At 44.4% G+C, this 25,059-nt stretch overlaps 1 protein-coding gene across 1 annotated transcript in view; it reads left to right on the top strand.

Moving 5' to 3' along the window:
• LOC115087399 (protein LEG1 homolog) overlaps positions 1–23,665 on the top strand; it is a 59,230-nt gene extending 35,565 nt beyond the window's left edge. Inside the window, exons 6-8 of the mRNA XM_029594538.1 lie at positions 12,116–12,246; positions 18,238–18,482; positions 23,013–23,665. Of these exons, the coding sequence (XP_029450398.1) occupies positions 12,116–12,246; positions 18,238–18,482; positions 23,013–23,173 (537 nt within the window). The 3' untranslated portion in view covers positions 23,174–23,665. The remainder of the gene's footprint in view (positions 1–12,115; positions 12,247–18,237; positions 18,483–23,012) is intronic.
• Positions 23,666–25,059: the final 1,394 nt, after the last annotated feature.

Genomic DNA, 25,059 nt, shown 5'->3' with positions numbered 1-25,059 from the left:
AAGATATGGTGCATAAACAGTTGAGCCAACTGAGGAGCAGACGGGAGGGAGGGTAGTGGGATAAAGTGGGGCCATTTTTGAAAACCGGTCCACTACCACCCATATAACAGTATTGACCTCCGAGGGCGGAAGTTCCACAATGAAATCTGTGGAGATGTGTGTCCAAGGTTTGGAGGGTGCCGGTAATGGTTGTAACAGTCCTTGTATTTTCACAATAGGAATCTTATGTTGGGCACAGGTTGGACAGGAAGCCACATAAGCTTTTATGTCCTTACACATTCCAGGCCACCAATAGTACTGTTGTAGAAGTGTCTGAGTCCGGGCTCGTCCCTGGTGTCCTGCTAGTTGCGAATCGTGTCCCCAGGCCAATACTTTATTCCGCAGTCTCTTGGGTACCACCGTTTTACCAGGTGGAACCGTGAAGGTAGCAGCTAGGTTGATGCAGGTCGGATCTATAATATGCTGAATGGGTTCCTCTGTGTCTTCAATGGAAAACGATCGGGACAAGGCATCAGCTTTAACATTTTTGTTAGCTGGGTGATATCGCATTTTGAAGTGAAAACGTGTAAAAAAAGAGTGCCCAACGAGCTTGGCGCGGGTTCAAATGTTGAGCCTGTTGAAGGTATACCAAATTCTTATGATCCGTATATACCGTTATACGGTATTGCGCTCCTTCCAGCCATTGCCGCCACTCCTCAAAAGCCAGTTTTATGGCAAGCAATTCTTTGTCCCCGATGGAGTAATTACGCTCCGCTGATGAAAATTTCTTAGAAAAGTAGGAGCAAGGATGGGAGGCCCCCGAGATGTCATTCAGGCTTAAAACAGCCCCTACTCCTTCAGCAGAAGCGTCCGCCTCCACAATAAATGGACGTTTAGGGTCGGGATGTCGAAGACAGGGTTGTTATAGAAAAGAGCTTTTAAGCACTTGAAAGGCCTGTTCAGCCTCGATAGGCCATTCCTTGATGTTTGACCCTTTATAGGTAAGCGCGGTAAGGGGTGCGGCCAGTTTGAAAAAGTTCTTAATGAAACTACGATAGTAGTTTGCGAATCCAAGGAAATGCTGAAGTGCACATAATCCTTTAGGCTGGGGCCACTCTTGGATACATCTTAATTTGGAAGGATCCATCTGGAAGCCATGTTTGGAAATAATATATCCCAGGAAGGGTAAGGATTCCTGTTCAAAGATGCATTTTTCGATCTTGGTGTATAAATAATTCTCTCTTAAGCGTTGTAACACCTGAACAACATGTTGCCGATGTGTCTGTAGATTGGAGGAAAAAATCAAAATGTCATTGAAGTAGACTACCATGCATACATAAAGTAGGTCTCGGAAAATTTCATTAATGAGATGCTGAAACTGCAGGAGCATTAATCAATCCGAAGGGCATAACAAGGTATTCATAATGACCATCTCTGGTGTTAAAAGCGGTCTTCCATTCATCACCCTCCCGAATTCTGATTAGATTATATGCTCCTTGCAGATCCAGTTTAGAGAACACTCTGGCTCCCTGTAGGCAGTCAAAAAGCTCTGCTATCAGCGGTAGAGGGTATCGATCCTTAATGGTAATCGCATTGAGTCCACGGTAATCAATACAAGGGCGTAACGTACCGTCTTTTTTCCCAACAAAAAAAAACCTGGCTCCTGCTGGAGATTTGGATCGTCAAATGAATCCCTTCTGTAGATTTTCTTGGATATATTCAGTCATAGCACAAGTCTCCAATGCGGATAGCGGATAAACCCTACCACGTGGTGGGGAAGTTCCAGGAACCAAGTTAATGGTACAATCAAATTCCCGGTGCGGAGGCAACGTATCTGCAGCCTTCTTAGAGAAAACATCGATGAATTGTTCATACTGGGAAGGAAGGCCCTCCAGACGAGTGGTGCAGATGCTGGTACTAGAGGCATTGGATTCTTTAATGCAAGTTCCATGACAGGCTGGCCCCCAAGGAACCAGTCGTAGTGATGTCCATTCAAACTGTGGATTGTGCCGTTTTAACCAAGGAATCCCAAGAACGACTGGGTGAATGGCTTTCTGAATGATATAAAAGGTGATGCTTTTGGTATGTTTCGGTTCAATATGACAATCCAAGGGAATCATGTGATGAGTTATTTTTCCTGGCAGAGGATCTCCATGGATGGAAGAGATGATTAAAGGCCTGGGGCATAGAGTGGTAGGAATATGTAGTTGTTCCACCATATCTTGCAGGATGAAACTTCCTCCAGCCGCAGAATCTACTAACGCCAAAGTAGAAAATTGGTGATCTCCTAGAAGCAGGGTTATTTGTAGTGTGAGTGGAGGAGCAGGAGTAGTGATGCCTAGGGTTACTCCCCCAATATACCCTTAGGCTTGGCAGTTTCCCGGACGTGTAGGGCAGCTCGCAATGAGATGCCCCACTCCTCCACAATATAAACAGAGGCCTGCTTTACGTAGCCTTCACCTTTCTTCTGGAGAGAGAGGTCCACAACCCAACTGAATGGGTTCTTCGCCCGACCTCTCTGTGCTGGATGTAGATCGAGCTGCCGGAGTCGAGGAACTAACAGGATAGACACCATCGTGTGTCTACTGGTATTACGTCCTTCACGAGTTCTTTCTTGTAAATGGCGATCAATCCTTTTTTTCACCCCTGCTTTGATGGCAGGGGCGAAAAAAAGGGGAATTAGATTCAGAAAGCAACCAACACAGACCTGACGTTTATGGTCTGTGGGTACTGATATGCAGACATAAGGGAAAAAGCACAGGATTGCTTCTATGGCCAACTCCAAAAGCAAAGCAAATCAGCATTGCTGGATTTTCCTGGAAGGCTCCTCACTCATAAAAATGTTGCTAGCAGTAATTTGTTATTGGTTTGACAGTTGCTTGGTTTTTGATTGTAAATATTTCTACCCTTATCATAAGGATTGTGGGTAACTGCATGGACTGACCTTGGAGTGACCTACTCATCGTGGTAAATATTGCCATAAGAAACTTGCTGGGTAGACTGGATGGACCATTTGGTCCTTTTCTGCCACCATTACTATATTACTATATTACTATGTTACTATATGTCATTTTATTTAAAATATACACAGGCTGGGTTGACCTCACATGGCTGTAGAGATTGTATGCAGGAAACTTGGGTTTGAATCTCCTGTCCATTAAGTGGAGTTTACAGGCACATAATAAAGCAATGGTATTCACTTTCACCTTTGACAGCTGCAAACAGGTTGGGTTTTCAGGATATCACTAATGAATATGCATGAAATAAATGGCATGCACACTGCCTCCATTGTATGCAAATCTATATGATGAATATTCATTAAGGCAGTGGCATACTAAGGGGGGAGGTAAGAGGGCAGCCTGCCCTGGGTAACAGCCAGGAGGGAGATACCATTGAGAGACTCTGACCTGAGGCCACTGGTAGAGCAGCAATATCCAGTGAGCTGTGAGTGGAGCCCATCCCACTCACGGCAGAAGATGGAGGTGGCCCAGCGCACCATGAGCAGAACCCATCCCGCTCATGGCAGAAGATGGGTACTGTGAGAGGAGCCCATCCTACTTATGGTGGATGATAGGGAAGAGAGAGGCCAGATAGCTGCATGCAGCATCCATCCCACCAGTAGCTCAAGAGGGAGAGGCCCAGAATGACTGCACGTGAGCCAAAGTGATTGAGAGAGGAAGGGGGGGGGGGGGGGGGGTGGTGAGCATGTGTCTATATGTATCTATGTGTATATGAGTAAGAGATTATGTGTGTATATGGGAGTTAGGGTGTGTGTGTGTGTGAGTGTCAGGGGTGGCTCAAGGCAATCTGCTGCTTACATAGTAACATAATAATGACAGCAGGAAAAGACCAAAATGATCCATCCAGTCTGCCCAGCAAGCTTCCCATGATAATAAATGCTGCTCTGTGCAGGTTACCCCATGTTTCTGTTAAGGGAAGTAACTGCCGTTCCATGCAGGTTACTCCATGTTTATGTTAAGGGTAGTAACTGCCGTTCCATGCAGGTTACTCCTTGTTTATGCTAAGGGTAGTAACTGCCGCTTCATGCAGGTTACTCCATGTTTATGTTAAGGGTAGAAACTGCCGCTCCATGCAGGTTACCCCCAAGCCTTTTCATTCATTCCCATCCTCAGGCATTTAGGGATCCACAGTAGAGGTGTGCATCCATTTGCCACATATTTGTAATCCGCAACTTATTTTTTGCTATCTGTTAAATACGTGGGGAGGCGAAACGCATCGCGACTCCCCACGTATTAAACAGATTTCTGTTTTATTCGGCCTAAATAAAAATTTAAACCCCCCCCCACCCTCCTGACCCCCCCCAAGACTTACCAAAACTCCCTGGTGGTCCAGCGGTGGGGTCCGGGAACTCACTCAGACCCTCGGTGCTAGTTTCATAATGGCGCCGATAGCCTTTGTCACAGGGGCTACCGGTGCCATTGGTCAGCCCCTGTCACATGGCCATCGGCGCCATCTTGTGCTCCTACCATGTGACAGGGGCTGACCAATGGCACCGGTAGCCCCTGTGACATAGTATGGGCAAAGGCTATCGGCGCCATTTTGAGTCCTGGCGTTGGACGGCAGGTCGCTCCGGGACCCCCGTTGGACCCACAGGGACTTTTGGCCAGCTTTGGGGGGCCTCCTGACCCCCACAAGACTTGCCAAAAGTCCAGCGGGGGTCCGGGAGCGACCTCCTTTCACGCCGTCCGTCCGATCCCAATAGTCAAAATGGCGCCGATCGCCGGCATAGTGAGGGCAAAGGTGATCGGCGCCATTTTGAGTATTGGGATCAGACGGACGGCGTGAAAGGAGGTCGCTCCCGGACCCCCGCTGGACTTTTGGCAAGTCTTGTGGGGGTCAGGAGGCCCCCCAAAGCTGGCCAAAAGTCCCTGTGGGTCCAACGGGGGTCCCGGAGCGACCTGCCGTCCAACGCCAGGACTCAAAATGGCGCTGATAGCCTTTGCCCATACTATGTCACAGGGGCTACCGGTGCCATTGGTCAGCCCCTGTCACATGGTAGGAGCACAAGATGGCGCCGATGGCCATGTCACAGGGGCTGACCAATGGCACAGGTAGCCCCTGTGACAAAGGCTATCGGCGCCATTATGAAACTAGCACCGAGGGTCTGAGTGAGTTCCCGGACCCCACCGCTGGACCACCAGGGAGTTTTGGTAAGTCTTGGGGGGGTCAGGAGGGTGGGGGATTGTAGTTAATTTAGTAGTAATGTATTTACAGATCGACAACTTATTGAATTCTCCATACTTCCGCATGAAACGGAATTGACCCCCCCCCCTGAATATGGATCATGTACGAAACGAAAACTTTTTGCCTGCACATCCCTAATCCACAGTGTTTATCCCATGCTTCTTTGAAATCCTTCACAGTTTTAGTCTTCACCACTTCCTCCGGAAGGGCATTTCAGGCATCCACCACCCTCTCCATGAAGAGGCGAAAGATGAAAAAGGCGCCCCCTCCCCCCAGAGCAGGGGAAAAGCAATGGAGGATGAAGTGACTTGCCCAAGATCACAAGGAATGTAAATAGGATTTGAACCCTGGCTTCCCTTGTTTGTAGCCCACTGCTCTAACCACTCAGTTTTGGGCCTGTTATTTTTTTGTTCTCAGTCTTCAGTGTCCACACTAGGGGGCACCGGAGAAATGTTTAATGAGGTGTGGTGGCCTTTGGTCTCCCCTAGAAATAGGACTCCTTCATTCCCTGTTGCCTGACTCCCACCCTTCTCCAGGATCTGTCCCCTGATGGTATGAGAGGTTGGTGAATGGTAGGAGTCTGTGTGTGTGATACAATCCAGTGGGAGCACTGGGAGGAGAGGATCACCTTGCTGGTGGCTGAAAGGAATCAGTAAGTTTTTGCTTGGGAAAATTTCTTTTTTAAAAGTATTGGGATGAAGTTAACTATTTGGGAATATTATTTAGTGTATTTGTGTATGTTTGTGCTTTTAATAGTCATTAAGGCAGGGAATAAACTGAAGTTAGACTTTGTATTTTTAAATAGTCAGTCAGTAAGGCAGCTAATAAGCAGAAGTTAGTGTTTGTATATTAAAAAAAAAAAAGTAGCCAGAAGCTAGAAATAAGCTAGGAGCAGTGTATACTTAAGTAAAAAGGTTGAAAAGTTCAGCACTCACCTTGGAAAGGTGCAAAGGTAGTGTGATTTGGTTTGATTAGGTACCAACATTTGTTAATCAAGAGAGCAGTGAGTCACTCTGGCTGACTAACTGAAGTTAGATTGTTTGTAGGAAAATGTGAAAGGGAGGTTCTAGAAGCCAAATTTAGGTTCTTAGGTAGAAAGCTTAAATCCAGAACCTCCAGGGTAGCATTCTCTGAAATGTTCCCTGTTCCACGCGCAGGTCCCCAGAGGCAGGCAGAGCTCCGGAGTCTCAATGCGTGGATGAGACAATTGTGCAAGGAAGAGGGATTCAGTTTTGTAAGGAACTCGGGGACCTTTTGGGGAAGGGAGAGTCTCTTCCAAAGGGATGGGCTCCATCTTAACCAGGGTGGAACCAGACTGCTGCGCTAACCTAAAAAGGAGATAGAGCAACTTTTAAACTAGAACAAAGGGGAAAGCCGACAGTCGCTCAGCAGCGCATGGTTCAGAGAGAGGTATCTTCAAAGGATACTAATGATGCATTAGAATTAGGGCATCCCGACAGAGAGGTTCCAATAATAAGAAAAGTAGTCCAAGTGCCTGTAACTATAAAAATCACCTGCTCTAAAAAAAATTCTAACTTATCCCTATCAATTAAAAAGCAGAATGAAAATACAAAAAAAAACAAACTTTGAAATGTTTGTATGCTTATGCCAGAAGTCTAAGAAGTAAGATGGGAGAATTAGAATGTATAGCAGTGAATGATGACATAGATTTAGGGGTAGATTTTCAAAGGGTTACGCGCGTAACACGGGGGAGGTCCTGGGGCGATCAGGGGGCATGGCCGAGTGCCCCGACACAGCATCCTGTGTCAGGGCCTGGTGTGCCGGCAGCGAGCCGGCGCTTGCAAGTAACTTCTGCCAGAGGCAGGCGTAACTCTATGAAACAAGGTGTGGGGGGGGGGGGGGGGGTTTAGGTAGGGCTGGGGGGTGGGTTAGATAGGGGAAGGGAGGGAAAGGTGGGGGTGGACCAAAAAAAAGTTCCCTCAAAGGCCACTCTGATTTCAGAGCGACCTTGGAGGGAACGGGGAAAGCTATCGGGCCTTCCCTAGGGCTCGGCGTGCACAAGTGTACACATCCTTGCACGCGCTGACCCCTGATTTTATAACATGCGCACAGCAGCACGCACATGTTATAAAATCGGGTGTACATTTGTGCACGACGGGTAGCGCACACAAATGTACCCTGCGTGTGCAAAATTTAAAATCAGCCCCTTAATTGACATCTCAGAGACATGGTGGAAAGAGGATAACCAATGGGACAGTGCTATACCAGGGTACAAATTATATCGCAATGACAGAGAGGAGTACCCAGGAGGCGGTGTGACGCTTTATATCTGGGATTGCATAGAGTCCAAAGGATAAACGTCCTGCATGAGACTAAATGCACAATCGAATCTTTATGGGTAGAAATCCCTTGTGTGTTGGGGAAGACTGTAGTGATAGGAGTATACTACCGTCCACCGGGTCAAAATGGTGAGGCGGACAGTGAAATGCTAAGAGAAATTAGGGAAGCTAACCAAATTGGTAGTGTGGTAATAATGGGAGATTTCAATTACCCCAATATTGACTGGGTAAATATATCATCAGGACATGCTAGAGAGATAAAGTTCCTAGATGGAATAAATGACAGTTTTAAGGAGCAATTGGTTCAGGAACTGATAAGAGAGGGAGCAATTTTAGATCTAATTCTCAGTGGAGCACAGGATTTGGTGAGAGAGGTAACAGTGGTGGGGCTGCTTGGCAATCGTGATCATAATATGATCAAATTTGAATTAATGACTGGAAGGGGGACAGTAAGCAAATCCACAGCTCTCATGCTAAACTTTCAAAAGGGAAACTTTGATAAAATGAGAAAAATAGTTAGAAAAAAAACTGAAAGGAGCAGCTACAAAGGTAAAAAGTATGCAAGAGGCATGGTCATTGCTAAAAAATACCATCCTAGAAGCACAGTCCAGATTATTCCACACATTAAAAAAGGTGGAAAGAAGGCAAAATGATCACCGGTATCGTTAAAAGGAGAGGTGAAAGAAGCTATTTTAGCCAAAAGATCTTCATTCAAAAATTGGAAGAAGGATCCAACAGAAGAAAATAGGATAAAGCATAATCATTGGCAAGTTAAATGTAAGACATTGATAAGACAGGCTAAGAGAGAATTTGAAAAGAAGTTGGCCTTAGAGGCAAAAACTCACAGTAAAAACTTTTTTAAATATATCCGAAGCAGAAAGCCTGAGAGGGAGTCAGTTGGATCGTTAGATGATCGAGGGGTTAAAGGGGCAATTAGAGAAGATAAGGCCATCGCGGAAAGATTAAATAATTTTTTTGCTTCAGAGTTTACTGAAGAGGATGTTGGGGAGATACCCGTATCGGAGAAGGTTTTCATGGGTATTGATTCAGATGGACTGAACCAAATCAAGGTGAACCTAGAAGATGTGATAGGACTGATTGACAAACTAAAGAGTAGTAAATCACCTGGACTGGATGGTATACACCCAAGGGTTCTGAAGGAACTAAAAAATGAAATTTCAGACCTATTGGTAAAAATTTGTAACCTATCATTAAAATCATCCATTGTAGCTGAAGACTGGAGGATAGCTAATGTAACCCCAATATTTAAAAAGGGCTCCAGGGGCGATCCGGGAAACTACAGACCAGTTAGCCTGACTTCAGTCCCAGGAAAAATAGTGGAAAGTGTTCTAAATATCAAAATCACAGAACATATAGAAAGATAAGGTTTAATGGAACAAAGTCAGCATGGCTTTACCCAAGGCAAGTCTTGCCGCACAAATCTATTTCACTTTTTTGAAGGAGTTAATAAACATGTAGATAAATTTGAACTGGTAAATGTAGTATATTTGGATTTTCAGAAGGCGTTTGACAAAGTTCCTCATGAGTAGCTTCTAGGAAAGGTAAAAAGTCATGGAATAGGTGGCGATGTCCTTTCGTGGATTACAAACTGGCTAAAAGACAGAAAACAGTAGGATTAAATGGATTACAAACTGGCTAAAAGACAGAAAACAGTAGGATTAAATGGACAATTTTCTCAGTGGAAGGGAGTGGGCAGTGGAGTGCCTCAGGGATCTGTATTGGGATCCTTACTTTTCAATATATTTATAAATGATCTGGAAAGAAATACGACAAGTGAGGTAATCAAATTTGCAGATAATACAAAATTGTTCAGAGTAGTTAAATCACAAGCAGATTGTGATAAATTGCAGGAAGACCTTGTGAGACTGGAAAATTGGGCATCCAAATGGCAGATGAAATTTATTGTGGATAAGTGCAAGGTGATGCATATAGGGAAAAATAACCCATGCTATATTTATACAATGTTAGGTTCCATATTAGGAGCTATCACCCAAGAAAGAGATCTAGGCGTCATAGTTGATAACACATTGAAATTGTCAGTTCAGTGTGCTGCAGCAGTCAAAAAAGCAAACAGAATGTTAGGAATTATTAGAAAGGGAATGGAGAATAAAACAGAAAATGTCATAATGCCTCTTGTATCACTCCATGGTGAGACCGCACCTGAATACTGTGTACAATTCTGGTCACCGCATCTAAAAAAATATTTAGTTGCGATGGAGAAGGTATAGAGAAGGGCGACCAAAATGATAAAGGGGATGGAACAGCTCCCCTATGAGGAAAGACTAAAGAGGTTAGGAGTTTTCAGCTTGGAAAAGAGACGGCTGAGGGGGGGATATGATAGAGGTGTTTAAAATCATGAGGGGTCTAGAACGGGTAAATGTGAATCGGTTATTTATTCTTTCGAATAATAGAATCTAAATATGTACACCCTGGAGGAGAGGAGCAGAAAAACATAGAAACATAGAATTGACGGCAGAAGAAGACCAAACGGCCCATCCAGTCTGCCCAACAGACTGGATGGGCCGTTACTCTTGGCTCTTAGTAACCTTTTGGTTCTATTACTCTTCCACCCCCACCTTTAATGTAGTGAGCAGTGTTGGAACTGCATCTAACTGAAATATCTAGCTTAATTAATTATGGGTAGTAACCGCCGCAATAAGCAAGCTACACCCATGCTTATTTGTTTACCCAGACTATATAATTCAGTCCTTGTCTGTATATAGATCCACCTTTCTTCATTCCCTCTTGCCGTTGAAGCAGAGAGTTATGCTGGATATGCATTGAAAGTGAAGTATCAGACTTTCTCCCCTGCCGTTGAAGCAGAGAGCTATGCTGGCTATGTGTGAAGTATCAGACTTTCTCCCCTGCCGTTGAAGCAGAGAGCTAAACTGGATATGCGTGAAGTATCTGTCTTTCTCCGCTGCCGTTGAAGCAGAGAGCTATGCTGGATATGCATTGAAAGTGAAGTATCAGGCTTATTTGGTTTGAGGTAGTAACCGCTGTAACAAGCAAGCTACTCCCCACTTTTTTGTGAATGCAAATCCTTTTTTCCACATTTCTTCTTGCCGTTGAAGCTTAGAGCAATGTTGGAGTCGCATTAACCATGTGTATGTTTATTGAATAAGGGTATTATCTCAGCTCAGTGTTTGGACAGTGTTATGTTACAGGAGCTGCCTTCCTCCTGGAGATCTGAGCCTGGTCTGGTTATTCCCACCTGGATTCCAGCTCTTATTCCCCAGTCTTTGGTTATGCCCTCTGAGCCCCACCTGCCCCGCAGGATCCCACCCATAGAGCATACTCTCCTTGGTGGATTTATAGTGGAGCAGGCATCTAGGGAACATTAGGAGCCACTGCCTCACAAGCATCAACTTCTCCTGTGTCATATAGCTACCAAATAACCCACCTGAAAGGAGATTTTTGGCCAGTCCTGAATTTCTGAGAACTTCATGCTGAGGCATTCTGGTACCTGCAACACTGATGTCATATGGAAGAACAGTTGTCTCTAACCTGGCCAAAAGGAGTACCTAACCAGTGTTGTTTTCAGGAAATCCACAATAAATATGTATGAGATAGATTTGCATTCACAAACTCTATAAAAATCTATCTCATGCATATTCATTGTGGATATTCTGAAAACCAGACAGGCTATTCTCCTCTAGATCTGGTTTGGGGACCACTACGTAGAAGCAGGGACTACAGACAGCAGAAAGCATTCTATGTAAGGATTGTCATAAAGTCTCCCTCCAGGAGCTGGTTCACTTAGCAGCTCTGTTGTGTGGCACAGAAGTCCCAAGAAAAATTCTGGAAATTGCTCATGTGGGTTCATCCATGACCCAATCCTATGAGGAGAGGAAATCAACTTTAACACTTCAGCTTCCATTGTTTCTCCAGTCCAGAAATATATGAGCCTGGAACAAAGGACTTGACTGTACTGGTTTTGCAGCCTGCATTGTCCAGTCCCTATCCACATTTCTTTAATTCCAGTTTAACCAACTATGTGGCTTTGGTGGAAATACACTCCAGCTAGGGAGACTTTTGAGTTCTAAATCAGTTTCACAGCCTGCAGGTAGACTGGGAAATTTATGGGGAGAAAATGCCTAATGCCAACAATGATAGCCCTATCATGTTTTAGACTTTTGTGCTGTGCCCCACATCTCTTTCCCCATTTCCTATGATTCAGAGCAGATCCTAAAAAGTAGAAGAAAATATAAATGGATAAAATGCAAACAAATGTACAGGGGAGGGGAAAAGCAACTACAAACAAGACAAGCTTTTTTTTTGTCCCCTTTAAGAACAACCCTGAGAGGAGGGGGGACACCAGGAATAGGCGCTGCAGTTCTTACCTTGGGAGGCAGAGCTCTAGTGTTGAGGACCAAAAGCTACACTTGGAGAAGGAGAAGGAGAGGCAGCCTTTCGGCTAGTTACGGCTCTGCTGGAAAGACAAGTGGTTCTACCAATATGCCACCATCATCTGTCAATATCATTAATGATAATCCACAGAATTTGTCATGCTTACTTAAAAATGTTATCGAACAATCTCTTTTAAGGTGTGTATGACTTATGGATTTGCTATTGTAATTTATTTTACTTTTGTTTCTTTCCTTTTATAGCACATAAAATCAAATCCTATATGTGATGCCACTGTGTCACCTCTCTTTTCTCCAGAGGTGGACAAAGCCTGGAAGCTCTTTTGGGATGCACATCTAGCCTGGCATGAGTCAAATGAAAGAGTTAATTACAAGTAAGACACATAAAATTAAACACTGACAGAAGTCAGGAGAAGAGATGGGAGCGAGTTATAAAGAAAGTCTGAACCCCTTCACACTTTCCAATGTCTAGTTCTGGATCAGCCTACCAGCCCTCCCAGCATTTCCTGCCTAATGTCCTCTGTAGTTTCAGGGCAGTGCTCAGGGGAGGAGGTGGGCTGTGAGGGAGTGTGGGGACCTAGAGAGATATGAGAAAGGAAAAAAGAGAGTCAAAACAGTGAAAAGTAAAAATGACAAAAAAGAGGAAAGAACAGGAAATTAAAGAAAGAGAAATAAGTTAATTAGAAAAAAGGAGTGAGTGGGTGCCGCTGGGGATAGCTGTTGAGACCATGAGAAGAATCACATCAGCCTCGTCCTGCATAGCCAACCAAGTGTATTCACAGTGAGAGCAACCCAGATGATTTTCACTTTTCATATGGGCAAAAGGTGACACTTTTCATATGGTAACATGGAATTTAGCAACGGTAACATGGAATAGACTTAGTTTTTGGGCACTTGCCCAGGTTCTTATGGCCTGGCTTGGCCACTGTTGGAAACAGGATGCTGGGCTTGATGGACCCTTGGTCTGACCCAGTATGGCATGTTCTTGTGTTCTTAAAAGTATGCAGACTGGTTGACTTTGTGTATAGCCTGCTTAATAGGAAATCATCCATACCTGAGAGTGACACTAGCATGCTGAATATATATATTTTTTTTTAATTCTTTATTTTGCAATTTTTGAAAATTTGTACCAAGATTATAGACTCTTATACAGAAAAATGATGTCATAACACCAATTAATCCAACTTTAAGGAAATAAACTTACGAATACTTCTTTACATTGTATTTTAGACATCAAATATTATAAGATAATAAGGAGATAAAGATTTAAGCGTCTCAATAAGGAAAAATAAAGGAAAGGAAATTATATCATGACTAGTTATGCTGAACTGTGCTATACTTGGGGGGGGGGGGGGGGGGGGGGGTTGTGCAGCCAAAAACTCTTTTAGTTGTGCAGGTTCCTGGAATATATAATTATTATTCATGTAACTTATAGGGATGTGCATTCGTATTGACCGCATATGTAAAACGCTACTCATATTTTTTTTTAATTTAAAAAAAGGATTCGACATATACGATCGGATTTCCCACATATCCAACATAGCTATGTTGGATATGTGGGAAATCGCGGTTGTTGAGCCAAAATAAAAATTTAAACCCCCTCACCCGTCCTTAATCCCCCCGCCAGACTTACCACAACTCCCTGGTGATCGAGCGAGGAGTGAGGACGCCATTTCTGCAATCCTTGGCGAGAAGCATGTGACGTCGCGCCACGTCGAGTGACGCGCGCCACGTGATTCCCGGCGAGTTCGCGCCGGAAGGCTCGTTCGGCCCAAAAAGAACTTTTGGCCAGCTTGGGGGGACCTCCTGACCCCCCCAAGCTGGCCAAAAGTTCTTTTTGGGCCGAACGAGCCTTCCGGCTGCGAACTCGCCGGGAATCACGTGACGCCGGCGTCACTCGACATGCCGCCAACGTCACATGCTTCTCGCCAAGGATTGCAGAAATGACGTCCTCACTCCTCGCTCGATCACCAGGGAGTTGTGGTAAGTCTGGGGGGGGGATTAAGGAGGGTGAGGGGGTTTAAATTTTTTTTTTTGCACATATGGACATATACCCAACTCATTTAATTTTTTTTTATGTCCATATTGACCGCAAATGGGACCCCCTTTGGACATATGGACATAAACTTTTGCTCTGCACATCCCTAGTAACTTATAAAAGCCTTACACGGATACGTCAGTATGAAGCGGGCTCCTAACTTGATTACATCTCCTCTCATCAATAAGAATTCTTTTCAGCATTGCTGTGTACGTTTTACTAAATTCTGGGTAAAGCCAAATAGGAAAACCATAAAATTTAACCTGTCTATTTCTAAAAATAGTTGAAGTATGTGGAGTTCTCTCCGATAGGAAAGCAAAGAAATAAGTAATAGTTTCCTTTGAAGAACCTCTAAATCAAGAGATCGCTCTAATATATCTGTTAGGTTTAAAGAAATATTTTGCTCCTCTATCTGATTGACCTGATGTAAGTAGTATATGCTTTAACCACTACTGGTAATGCCGATTCTGGAATTTTTAACACTTGTTGCATATATATCCTAAATAAATTTAATGGGGAAATAGTCTTTATAACAGGAACATTTATAATTCTCAAGTTATGTGCCCTTAGTGAATTTTCCACTGCCTCAAGTCTTTTTTCAAGAAGAAAGACCCTATTTTCCAATACTTCCGTTTTGGCATTAAAACTAGTGATTCACTGATTATTAGACATTGTTTGATTTTTAGTGTCTAATGTGACTTGTGACAAAAGTTTTATAGAACTTTCAATAGATTTTAAAATTGACCATATACCTTCTAAGGTAATACTTTCAGTTTTCTGTTATTGCACAAACAGTAAGAGCTCTAAGCTGCTTGTCTCCCCCCACCACAGCAGTAGCCCCCTTCCCATCTGTACTTAAAGATGTTACAAAATGTACAGGTTTCTGAGTTACTGGTATAGAGGTCATTGCAGAGCTCTCTCTATCACCTACACTCATTTCTCCCAGCTGTTGTTGTATATTGCTGGTTCCTCTCACTTCTTGTTCACTAATAACATTACTGCTCTATTCCGAGCCAGTTGTAAAGTCTCTGCCACATCCGTCATTACTGGCGAGGGTATACTGATGTCTCCAGGGAAGGAAGGCTTATTCAGAGATCCGGGGCTAAGAGTGACTTCTAAGTTCAGGGGCGATGGTAGACGCTGTCCTACCAACCCCCCAGCGAGCATGCTCTCTGGTATTACAATTCCAGCTCCTGAAAAGAACTCGGGGATCTGTGGCTGACGAGGATCGATTGCTGGTGAGCTGGATATCTCAACCTCTCAACCGTCCTTTCCTCTTAGTATGAGGCAGGGGCAGATTCCCGAAGACGACCGGCCTGGGGATCTGCCACCCAGGCCGGCCAGGATATATCAAGTGGTCTGCCGAGCGAGATTCTGTCACAAGACGTGCTCGGCAGACTACGTGACTAGCGCAACCGGCCCACCGGGGGATGCCCAATCCCCCGATAGGCCAATCCTCCCTGGTATGAGGCATCAAATAGTAAAGGAAAAGACTGAAATAGGAAAAGTGAAGAGGGCCTTTCCTCCCGAGCACTAATACAGTCAGCTCAGCACCAAACTCCTTATTATTGGAGGAAGATTCTTGGGGGAGAGAGAAGGAAATATTTAATGTAACATACCCGCTTAGATGTTTTCTGAGATCCTCCAAAGAAAAAGGAAGAAAATCTGCCAAAAGTTTTTCCAAGCCGCACGCCCCTTCGGCGCACATGGCTTAGGCAGCACGCCAGCGTCGGCTGCTTGCTGCAGGAGGGGTGGTTTTTATACTCTAACCATCCCTCCTAGATGACATCAGGCTCCAGGCTGTCTTGCTGAAGCTCCGTTGGGGCTGGGCTCCTCCTCTAGCCCCCGGTATCACGCTCAGGTAACTCGATGGGATCTGTCTCTTCTCTCCCTTCCTCCTCAAGCGACTCGCCGCAGGAGGGGCAGTTTATATACCCTAACCATCCCTCCTAGATGGCGTCAGGCTCCAGACTGTCTCGCTGAAGCTCCGTTGGGGCTGTGCTCCTCCTCTAGCCCCCGGTATCACGCTCAGGTAACTCGGCGAGATCTGTCTCTTCTCTCCCTTCCTCCTCCAGCATGCTGAATATATATAAGGCAGGAAGCAGCAGTGCCCACAGTGAGAGTGACATAGACTGTTTCTTCTCTCCTGCCATTATTCTCAAGAAATCATGATGGCAGGCATGGTACACAGGCCAATTGACATTGTATATATAGCAGCAAGATAACTAGGACTCCTAAGCAATGACACTAACATATACCAGGTTCATGCTGCTGATGTGCATTCAGCGAAGAGAACCAGTGCCAGCCTCCCTTACAGAGCCTCAAAACTCCCTATCCATATACACATAGATAGACAGATAGATAGATAGATACACATATATACACCCATACTGAACCACAAACACAATGCACACCCAATCAAAGTATCTCACACACACACATGCAGTCATATAGTATTTCTCTCCATGCCCACACTCCCCCATCCCCCACCCCCATCAAGTACCTCTCCTCTCCTTCTCACTACTGCAGAATCATTTACTCCATTGGGCTCATGGTTATGGTTGACAATTAGCTCCATTATTTCAAGACAAGCTGATCCAGCAATCAACAGGGAAATTTGAGCTACAGGTCCACGCATCCAGAGGGGTATAACCAGGAGTGGATCCAACCCTCTCCAAGGCATGTTCCTTGCTCTTCCCGACTGAGCTCCACTGTCCCCCTATCTCTGGCCATGCCTTCAGTCAGAGCAACAGGAAATCAGCAGCTCAGGGACATACTGGCAGGCCAATGCAGAAAAGTGCGTGCTGGCCAATGCACAGCTTGCTCACATTAGAAGGCTCATTTTTGTGAGCATAAACTTTATTGCCGAAGCAGCAAGGAGTTTTATGCTTCAACAAATGAGCGGTCTAAAATGGGAGCGCTGCTTAGCACCCTCACATGGAAATCCCATGCAAATGAGGGCATTAAGCATTAGTCCCCAGTTGCATAGAAATGCGTTGGCCTGACCAGAACTTTTTAGAACTGGAAATTTGACTCCAGGTCAGAGCTGGAGAAATGTTTTCAGCACTACTGCACTGGCACTTAAAACCTGTGAAAAAAAAAAAAACAGAAAAATTGTTTTTTGAAAGTCAAATACACCTTCACAGAATAGTACTGAACCACTCCGGGTAAGTGGTGGCAGCCACTACTTACCTGGATAAGTACTGATTTCAAAGGCTATTCTGGCTGCTGCTACTTAGCCGGATAAGTCAATATTTATCTGGCTAAGTGGCGGGGGCTGCCACCACTTACCTGGAGGCAATCTGCCTCTCAGGGATGCCACCCCCCCCCCCCCCCTTCCTGAATTAAAATATGTGTTTGGCCTGTGTCGAACGCACAATTTACAAGCATCCTGCCTTTTTCTTAACTCCCAGTGTATTAGCATATCATTAGCTTGCAACATTTGGGATTTTTAAAAAAATGTAATCTAAGCATTACAATTTGTGCTTAATCCAGCGTACAGTGTTTTAAGGCCCAGATTGCTGCATCGGGCCTGTGAGAGTGCTGACATCTGATCCCTACTGTATCACCACATCTCCAGCAGTGCCCTGCCCTTTCTCTGCAGCCTCCTGCTGCTCTTCTTACTGCAGACTAAGGGGCCGATGCAATACAGTGCGCTCAGCTGAGCACACTGTATAACCCACAGTTCTACGCGGGTTGTATAGGCGCTAATTAATCCTTTGTGCAATAAGGGGATTGATTAGCGTCTCTACAATGCACGTCCAACGCAGAGGTGAATCTAATACGCTAATCACATGCAAATGCATGTGACTGAGGCTATTAGGCATTCACCTCCTGATGCAAAAAAAAATGTGTGTCTAGGATGCACATTTAGCAATCAGGAGCAGGCGTTAATTGCTGAGCAGAAAAAACTGCTTTTCTGTACTGCCTCCTACTTAAATATCGTTGAGACAGGAAAAAGTAAACTAATTTAAACAAAAAAAAGTAAAAAAAAAACGCAGGCAATTGGGTGCAGGAAACGGACACTCAATTGAGAAGCATCTGTTTCCTGAAGCCCCCTAGCTGTGCGGTGGTTTAGGGAAACCGACGGCCAATAAACTCGGCGTCCCGTTTTCCTAACCGCGGAGGCCGACACACTCAGGCTCTCCTTATCAAGGAGGTGCTAGGGGCACTCCGCTTTCTCCCCCCAAAATATTGCATCAGCCCCTAAGGGAGGCCACAAGAGGGAGGAGCCACGTGCACAGACAGACCAAACCTCACTGGTTGATTGATGGTACTGGGACAGCCAGGCCATGCCTGATGACTTCTCTGTTTTTTTGCTTTTCAGACTACAGAATGCCGAAGGTGCAGAAGCACAATTTTCAAAAGACTTCATTAACGCTGTGGACTTTATTGCAGCGACTCATTTCTCTGCAGACTTAAAGGAGACAAATGCTTTTATTGCTAACTTTCCAGGATGCAAGCTCAAGGACAGAAATAGTCCCCTAGAAATGACGTCTGATGGCTTTACTGAAAAGCAAAAGACTTTGATGTCTTTCTTCAACCTATTGAATACGATGAACAACCCAGAAGGTACAGAAAATGTATTAAGCAAATATCTACCTAAGTGACATCCAATGGCTTTAAAAATGCTCTGCAAACAATTTATTTATTTAAAAAAACAAGTAGTAAAAGTACTTACTAAAAATGTGACATATTTTAGGATTCAAAAGACTGGGGTGGGCTATAGTGAGGTAGAGGAATAGCAGAAAACAATATGGAGGCCACTGGTATTTAAGGTCGGCAACTGGATCCATTTCTTTTTTTAGACCTGGCAGATCCAGTCCTGGTTTTTACAGAACTGCATGTATGAGCTTGTAGTCCTGCTTTTCTTGGAGAAATCACAACTAGAAGGTCCATGCATGAAAGGGAGTAAAACCAGGATTGGATCAACCTGCCTTGAAACAAAAAATGGAGTCAGCAACCTTGCTATTATTACCCCTTCCAACTTTCCACCACAAGCAAAACGCCTTATGTGTAAACTCTAGGGCAAGTAAGGACTTGCACTCCAGAATATCAATGTCAGAGATGAATTATGGGTGTTTAAATTAATTAATTTATTAGTTTATAGTTCTGATTTTATTTTACTGGTTTTCTTCATAGTACAAAATGGTTTACAATAAAATCCATAACATCCCTAACAATATACAATCCCATAAAACATATTCATACCTGATCTGGAAAAAGGATTGATGATAAGCTGATCAGATTTTACAGATCACACAAAATTATTCAAAGTTGTTAAAACGGTAGCGGAATTGCAAAAGGAGTGGGCAACTGAATGGCAGATGAACTTTAATGTGAAAAAGTGTAAAGTGATGCACATAGGGAAAAAAAATCTCAACTACAAATAAACAATGCTGGCTTCTGTTTGGAAGTCACTACCCAGGAAAAGAAATCTTAGTCTCTGTGCATGGTAAACAGTAAACAAAGCAAATAGAATGTTAGGAATAGGAATCATCCAAAAAGGATGGGAGAGCAAGACAGAAAATATCATATATCCTCTATATTGAGCCATGGTGTGACTGACCAATCCTTGAGTATTCTGTGAAGTTCTGGTCACCCCATCTCAAGAAAGACATAGCAGAACTAGAAAAGATGCAGAGAAGGGCAACAAAATTGATAGGATATGGAACATCTCTCCTATGATGAGAAGCTTCACAGGCTAGGGCTTTTTTCCTTTGAAAAGAGATGGCTGAAAGGAAACATGATAAAAGTTTATAAAACCATGAGTGGGGTGGAATTGAGTAAATAAAGAACTGTTATTTACCCTTTCAAATAATACTAAAACAACAGGACACTCTATTAAATTAACAATCAGTAGATTCAAAACAAATCATAGAAAGTATTTTTTTCAGTCATATCAAGCTGTGCAATCTCTTCCCAGAGGATATGATAAAAGTGACTAGCATAGTGGGGTAGGGATGTGCATTCCTTTAAAATGAAACTGAAAAACGCAATGATTAAGGCTAATTCATGTTATTGGGGGGCCACGAATCGAATTGGGGTCCGTCCCCCCGAAAGAAAATGAACCTTATTCGTTTGTTTCATTTTTTTAAAATGCATTGGGCCTAGTTCTAAACCCAAAGCAGGGGCCTCAGCCTATGCCCTAGGCAAGGCCCCGCTTCGGGCCTAGACCGAGGCTCCGGCATCGCATTCAGACATAAGCTGAAGCCCAAAGCAGGGGCCGCAGCCTAGGCCCAATCATGACCACCAAAAATTTAAAAAAATCAATAAAAACTTACCTGATCCATCGAGTTCCATAGAAGGCCAGCCTCTGGGTCTGGTCCTGACGCCGGAGCCTTGGCCCAGACCCAGGCCCGATGTCGCAACCCAATTCGGAGGCCAGGTCCTGACACCAGGCCCTTGTCCCGGACCCAGGCCAGACACCAAGATCTCGGTCAGGAAGCCAGGTCCCAACTCCATGGCCTCAGCCCAGGGTCAGGCCCAGGCCTTGCTGTCAAGTCCTGGGAGCTCTCGAGTCCAACTATTGGAAATTTGTAAAGTTCTGGGACCACTGCTTTTTAATATATTTATAAACAACCTGGAAATGGGAACAATAAGTGATGTGATCAAATTTGCTGATGACACAAAATTATTCAAAGTTGTTAAATCACAAGAGGATTGTGAGAAATTATAAGAGGACATTGCAAAACTGGGAGACTGGGCATGCAAATGGCAAATTAAATTTAATTTTGGACAGGTGCAAAGTGATGCACTTAGGGAAGAGTAACACAAATTATGGCTACACAGTGCAAGGTTCCACATCAGGAATTACCACTCAGGATAAGGATCTAGGTGTCATTGTTGAAAATGCATTGAATAAAACAGAGAATATCATAATGCCTCTCTTGCTCCATGGTACGACCTCTTCTTGAATATTGTATGCAGTTCTGGTCACCATTTCTCAAAAAAGATATAGCAGAATTAGAAAAAGTACAGAGAAGGGCAACCAAAATGATAAAGAGGATGGAACAATTCCTCTATGAAGAAAGGCTAAAGAGGTTAGGACTCTTCAGCTTGGAGAAGAGATGGCTGAGCGAAGATATGATAGAGGTCTATAAAATAATGAGTGGAATGGAACGAGTAAATGTTAATCAATTGTTTACTCTTTCGAAAAGTTGAAAGACCAGGGGACCCATAATTAAGTTACTAGGTAATATATTTAAAACTAATAAGGAAAATTTTTTTTTTACTCAACACATAATTAAGTTCTAGAATTTGTTGCCAAAGGATGTGGTGAAAGCTCTTAGTGTAGCTGCATTTAAAAAAGGTTTAGACAAATTCCTGGAGGAAAAGTCCATTAACCGTTATTAAAGTAGATTTGCAGAAATCCACTGCTTAATCTTAGGATAAACAGCTTGGAATCTATCTAGGGATCCTGCCAGGTACTTGTGACCTGGATTGACCACTATTGGAAACAGGATACTGGGCTTGATGGACTTTTGGTCAGACCCAGTATGGCAAGTCTTACGTTCTTATGTAGATCTACTTTAAGGGATCTGCCAGGTACTTGCGTCTTGGACTGGCCACTGTAGGAGACAGAATGCTGAGTGGGGATGTGCATTCATTGACATTTGTGCGTCCATTTGTTTCATTCCTTTCACCACTAAGCATGTATATAAAGAATGGACAAATGTGTGAACAAAACAAATAATGTGCACATATGTCTATTGTATGCCCGCATAGGTGCACACCATTCATTATGCAACGTTGCGTACATTCATCCATTCGTTAGATATCCGCTTAGTGGCGAAACAAATCAAACAAATGGATGCACAAATGCCCATTCCTAATACTGGTCTCGATGGACCTTGGTCTGCCCCAGCATGGCAATTCTTAAGTTCTTATAGATTGTTTCCTAAAATCACATCGTGTTAAATGCTATTCTAAAATTATAACTAATCAATGAAATTTAAGAACATGGGTAATTATAATAATAAAATAACTAAGTAGTTCAAACCGTAAAAATTATCATATTCTTTAAAACATTAATAATATTCTCAGCATTAGGCAAAAATACTACTGTAAACATAATTTGAATTGGACTATCCATACAATAGTGCACACCTAGTGAATGCTTTGCTATAATAAAGGAAATGTTGTGTCGGAGGTGGTCCCTTGGGCCGAGCTGGGGTTGACGCAACCCGTAGGTGGAATGGGCTGAAAGGCAGAGGCCGCTGGAGCTTCACCTATACCAACCCTCATTCCACACGGGTTGAGCCTTTGGGTGCTGGGACCGGCAGGACTTAGGTGGGCCACATGTACCTGGTGGTCTAGCGGGGGGTCCGGGAGCCATCCCTTCAATCCCTTCAATCATACCCTCGGTGCCGGTGCAGGTGCTGGAGGTTTCAAAATGGCGCCAATCGCCTTTGCCCTCACTATGTCACAGGGAGCGACCGTCGCCATTTTGAAACCTCCAGCACCGGCACCGAGGGTATGATTGAAGGGATGGCTCCTGGACCCCCCGCTAGACCACCAGGTACATGTAAAAGGTTTTTGGGGGGGTCGGGAGGGTGGAAGAAGCAAAGGGGTAATTTGTAAAGGGTCGGGGTGGGTTTTTTTTATTGGGCCATTGGCGCCATTTTTATCAGTGGTAGCCAAAATGGCGCAGATGGCCCGAGAGCGGGAGATCGTGCCGGGACCCCCCCCACTGGACCACCAGGTAATTTAACATTTTGGGGGGGGGTTCAGGAGGGTGGGAGAGCAAAGGGGTCATTTGTAAAGGGTCGGGGTGGGGTTTTTTTTATCTGCTCAGGCCTCACTAAAAAATTAACAATGTGAATTGGAATCGGAACCGATTCCAATTCACATCTCTAACGATCCGATTTTTTTTCTCCCACCATCCGAACCTGATCGTTAAAACGATCGGGCACACGATTCACATCTCTACTTAATAAGGAGAAATCAGAGAAAGAGGCACTAAGAGGCAGAACAAGGAGACGAGTTAAAAAAAAAGATGCTTCTATCATTATTATTCTTATTATTATACTTTGTTGGTTTTCTAGTTACATGCTAACTGTCTGAAATTGCTGAAGATACAGAGCTCTGTTTGTTCCCCAGGACTTCTGCTGCATCAGTGGCAAAAGGCGATGTGTACCGAAGAAGGACGAGCAAAAGGCCGAAACGTTATAAGAAACATGGTAGAAAAGCCTCTGAAATTCATATTGGATACAGTTGGAAATTTGATAGCCTTAGGACAGCAGGACTGCCCAGTCAGTTAAACATCCTACCTATAAATTCTTGCTGAAAAAAAATATTGTCGCCCCCAATCTTTCACTGTTTCAGTCACAATCATGTTATGCAGCTGCTATAGGCAGCATTTCCAGGGATGACTCTATATTACCTAGTTTTCTCTTATTAAACTAAAGCTGATCCTAATTCTTCCAGCATGTAACCCTTCGTTAGTTCAGTGTCATCCCATTACAATCATCTTCTAGAAAATAAATATGAAGTTAATTTTCCTTTCTAATTGGTAGCGCAGTTAAGGAACAATAACAAGAAAGCTGAATTAAAACAGCCAGAAAGCTGTCTACTGATTACCTCATGTCTCAGGGGTGGGGTGGGTAGGTGTCAGGGTTTGAGGATATTTAGGAGTGGGAAAAACAGGAGAAATGGAAATTGCTGGCATGGCTGTTTTTCTTTTCTGTAGTTTGAAAAGCTTCAGAGTCATGTATGTTAAACGTTTTGTGCTTATTATTCAATAAACAGTCTTATATAAATACAGCTAGAAACTGTCTTTATCTATATTGAGTAGCTCAGAAAATGTCCAGAACTCACCTGGAAATATGACAGATAGGAAATGTATTATAGCATCCAGGAATCTGTACAGATTAAGTATTTGCTGATTTTAAGTTCAGATGGTACTTCCCAACAGCTTTAGCATTATGGGCAAGTATTAGAGAGTATTGTGCCACCTCATAGGTTCCTTGCTATGCCCTTCCTCTCCCAGGTCCCCTGTAAGCAGGGTAGGGTTACTTCCAATTTTGTCCCTTTATTGGGCAACAATGTTGCTAAGTCCTTTCAGAAGGGGAATAGGGATGTGAATCGTTTTAGGACGATTAAAATTATCGTCCGATAATTTTAATATCGTCTTAAACCGTTATGGAACACAATACAATAGAGATTCTAACGATTTATCGTTATAAATCGTTAGAATCGTGAGCCGGCACACTAAAACCCCCTAAAACCCACCCCCGACCCTTTAAATTAAATCCCCCACCCTCCCGAACCCCCCCAAATGACTTAAATAACCTGCGGGTCCAGCAGCGGTCCGGAACGGCAGCAGTCCGGAACGGGCTCCTGCTCCTGAATCTTGTTGTCTTCAGCTGGCGCCATTTCCAAAATGGCGCCGAAAAATGGCGGCGGCCATAGACGAACACGATTGGACGGCAGGAGGTCCTTCCGGACCCCCGCTGGACTTTTGGCAAGTCTCGTGGGGGTCAGGAGGCCCCCACAAGCTGGCCAAAAGTTCCTGGAGGTCCAGCGGGGGTCAGGGAGCGATTTCCTGCCGCGAATCGTTTTCGTACGGAAATGGCGCCGGCAGGAGATCGACTGCAGGAGGTTGTTCAGCGAGGCGCCGGAACCCTCGCTGAACGACCTCCTGCAGTCGATCTCCTGCCGGCGCCATTTTCCGTACGGAAACGATTCGCGCGGGAAATCGCTCCCTGACCCCCGCTGGACCTCCAGGAACTTTTGGCCAGCTTGTGGGGGGCCTCCTGACCCCACGAGACTTGCCAAAAGTCCAGCGGGGGTCCAGAAGGACCTCCTGCTGTCCATCGTGTTCGTCTATGGCCGCCGCCATTTTTCGGCGCCATTTTGGAAAATGGCGCCGGCTGAAGACAACAAGATTCAGGAGCAGGAGCCCGTCCGGACCGCTGCCGTTCCGGACCGCCACTGGACCCGCAGGTTATTTAAGTCATTTGGGGGGGGGTTCGGGAGGGTGGGGGATTAATTTAAAGGGTCGGGGGTGGGTTTTAGGGGGGTTTTAATGTGCCGGTTTTGCGATTTTTCGATTTTTCACACGATTTTTCACACGATTTTTCACGATATTTTACCCCCCCAAACGGCAACAATACGATTCCCTCCCCCTCCCAGCCGAAATCGATCG

The sequence above is a fragment of the Rhinatrema bivittatum genome, chromosome 3, assembly GCF_901001135.1.
Source record: "Rhinatrema bivittatum chromosome 3, aRhiBiv1.1, whole genome shotgun sequence".
In the NCBI taxonomy this organism is placed as follows: Eukaryota; Metazoa; Chordata; class Amphibia; order Gymnophiona; family Rhinatrematidae; genus Rhinatrema; species Rhinatrema bivittatum.
Note: the sequence above shows the minus strand (reverse complement) of the source record. Positions and strands in the feature narration are given on the sequence as shown.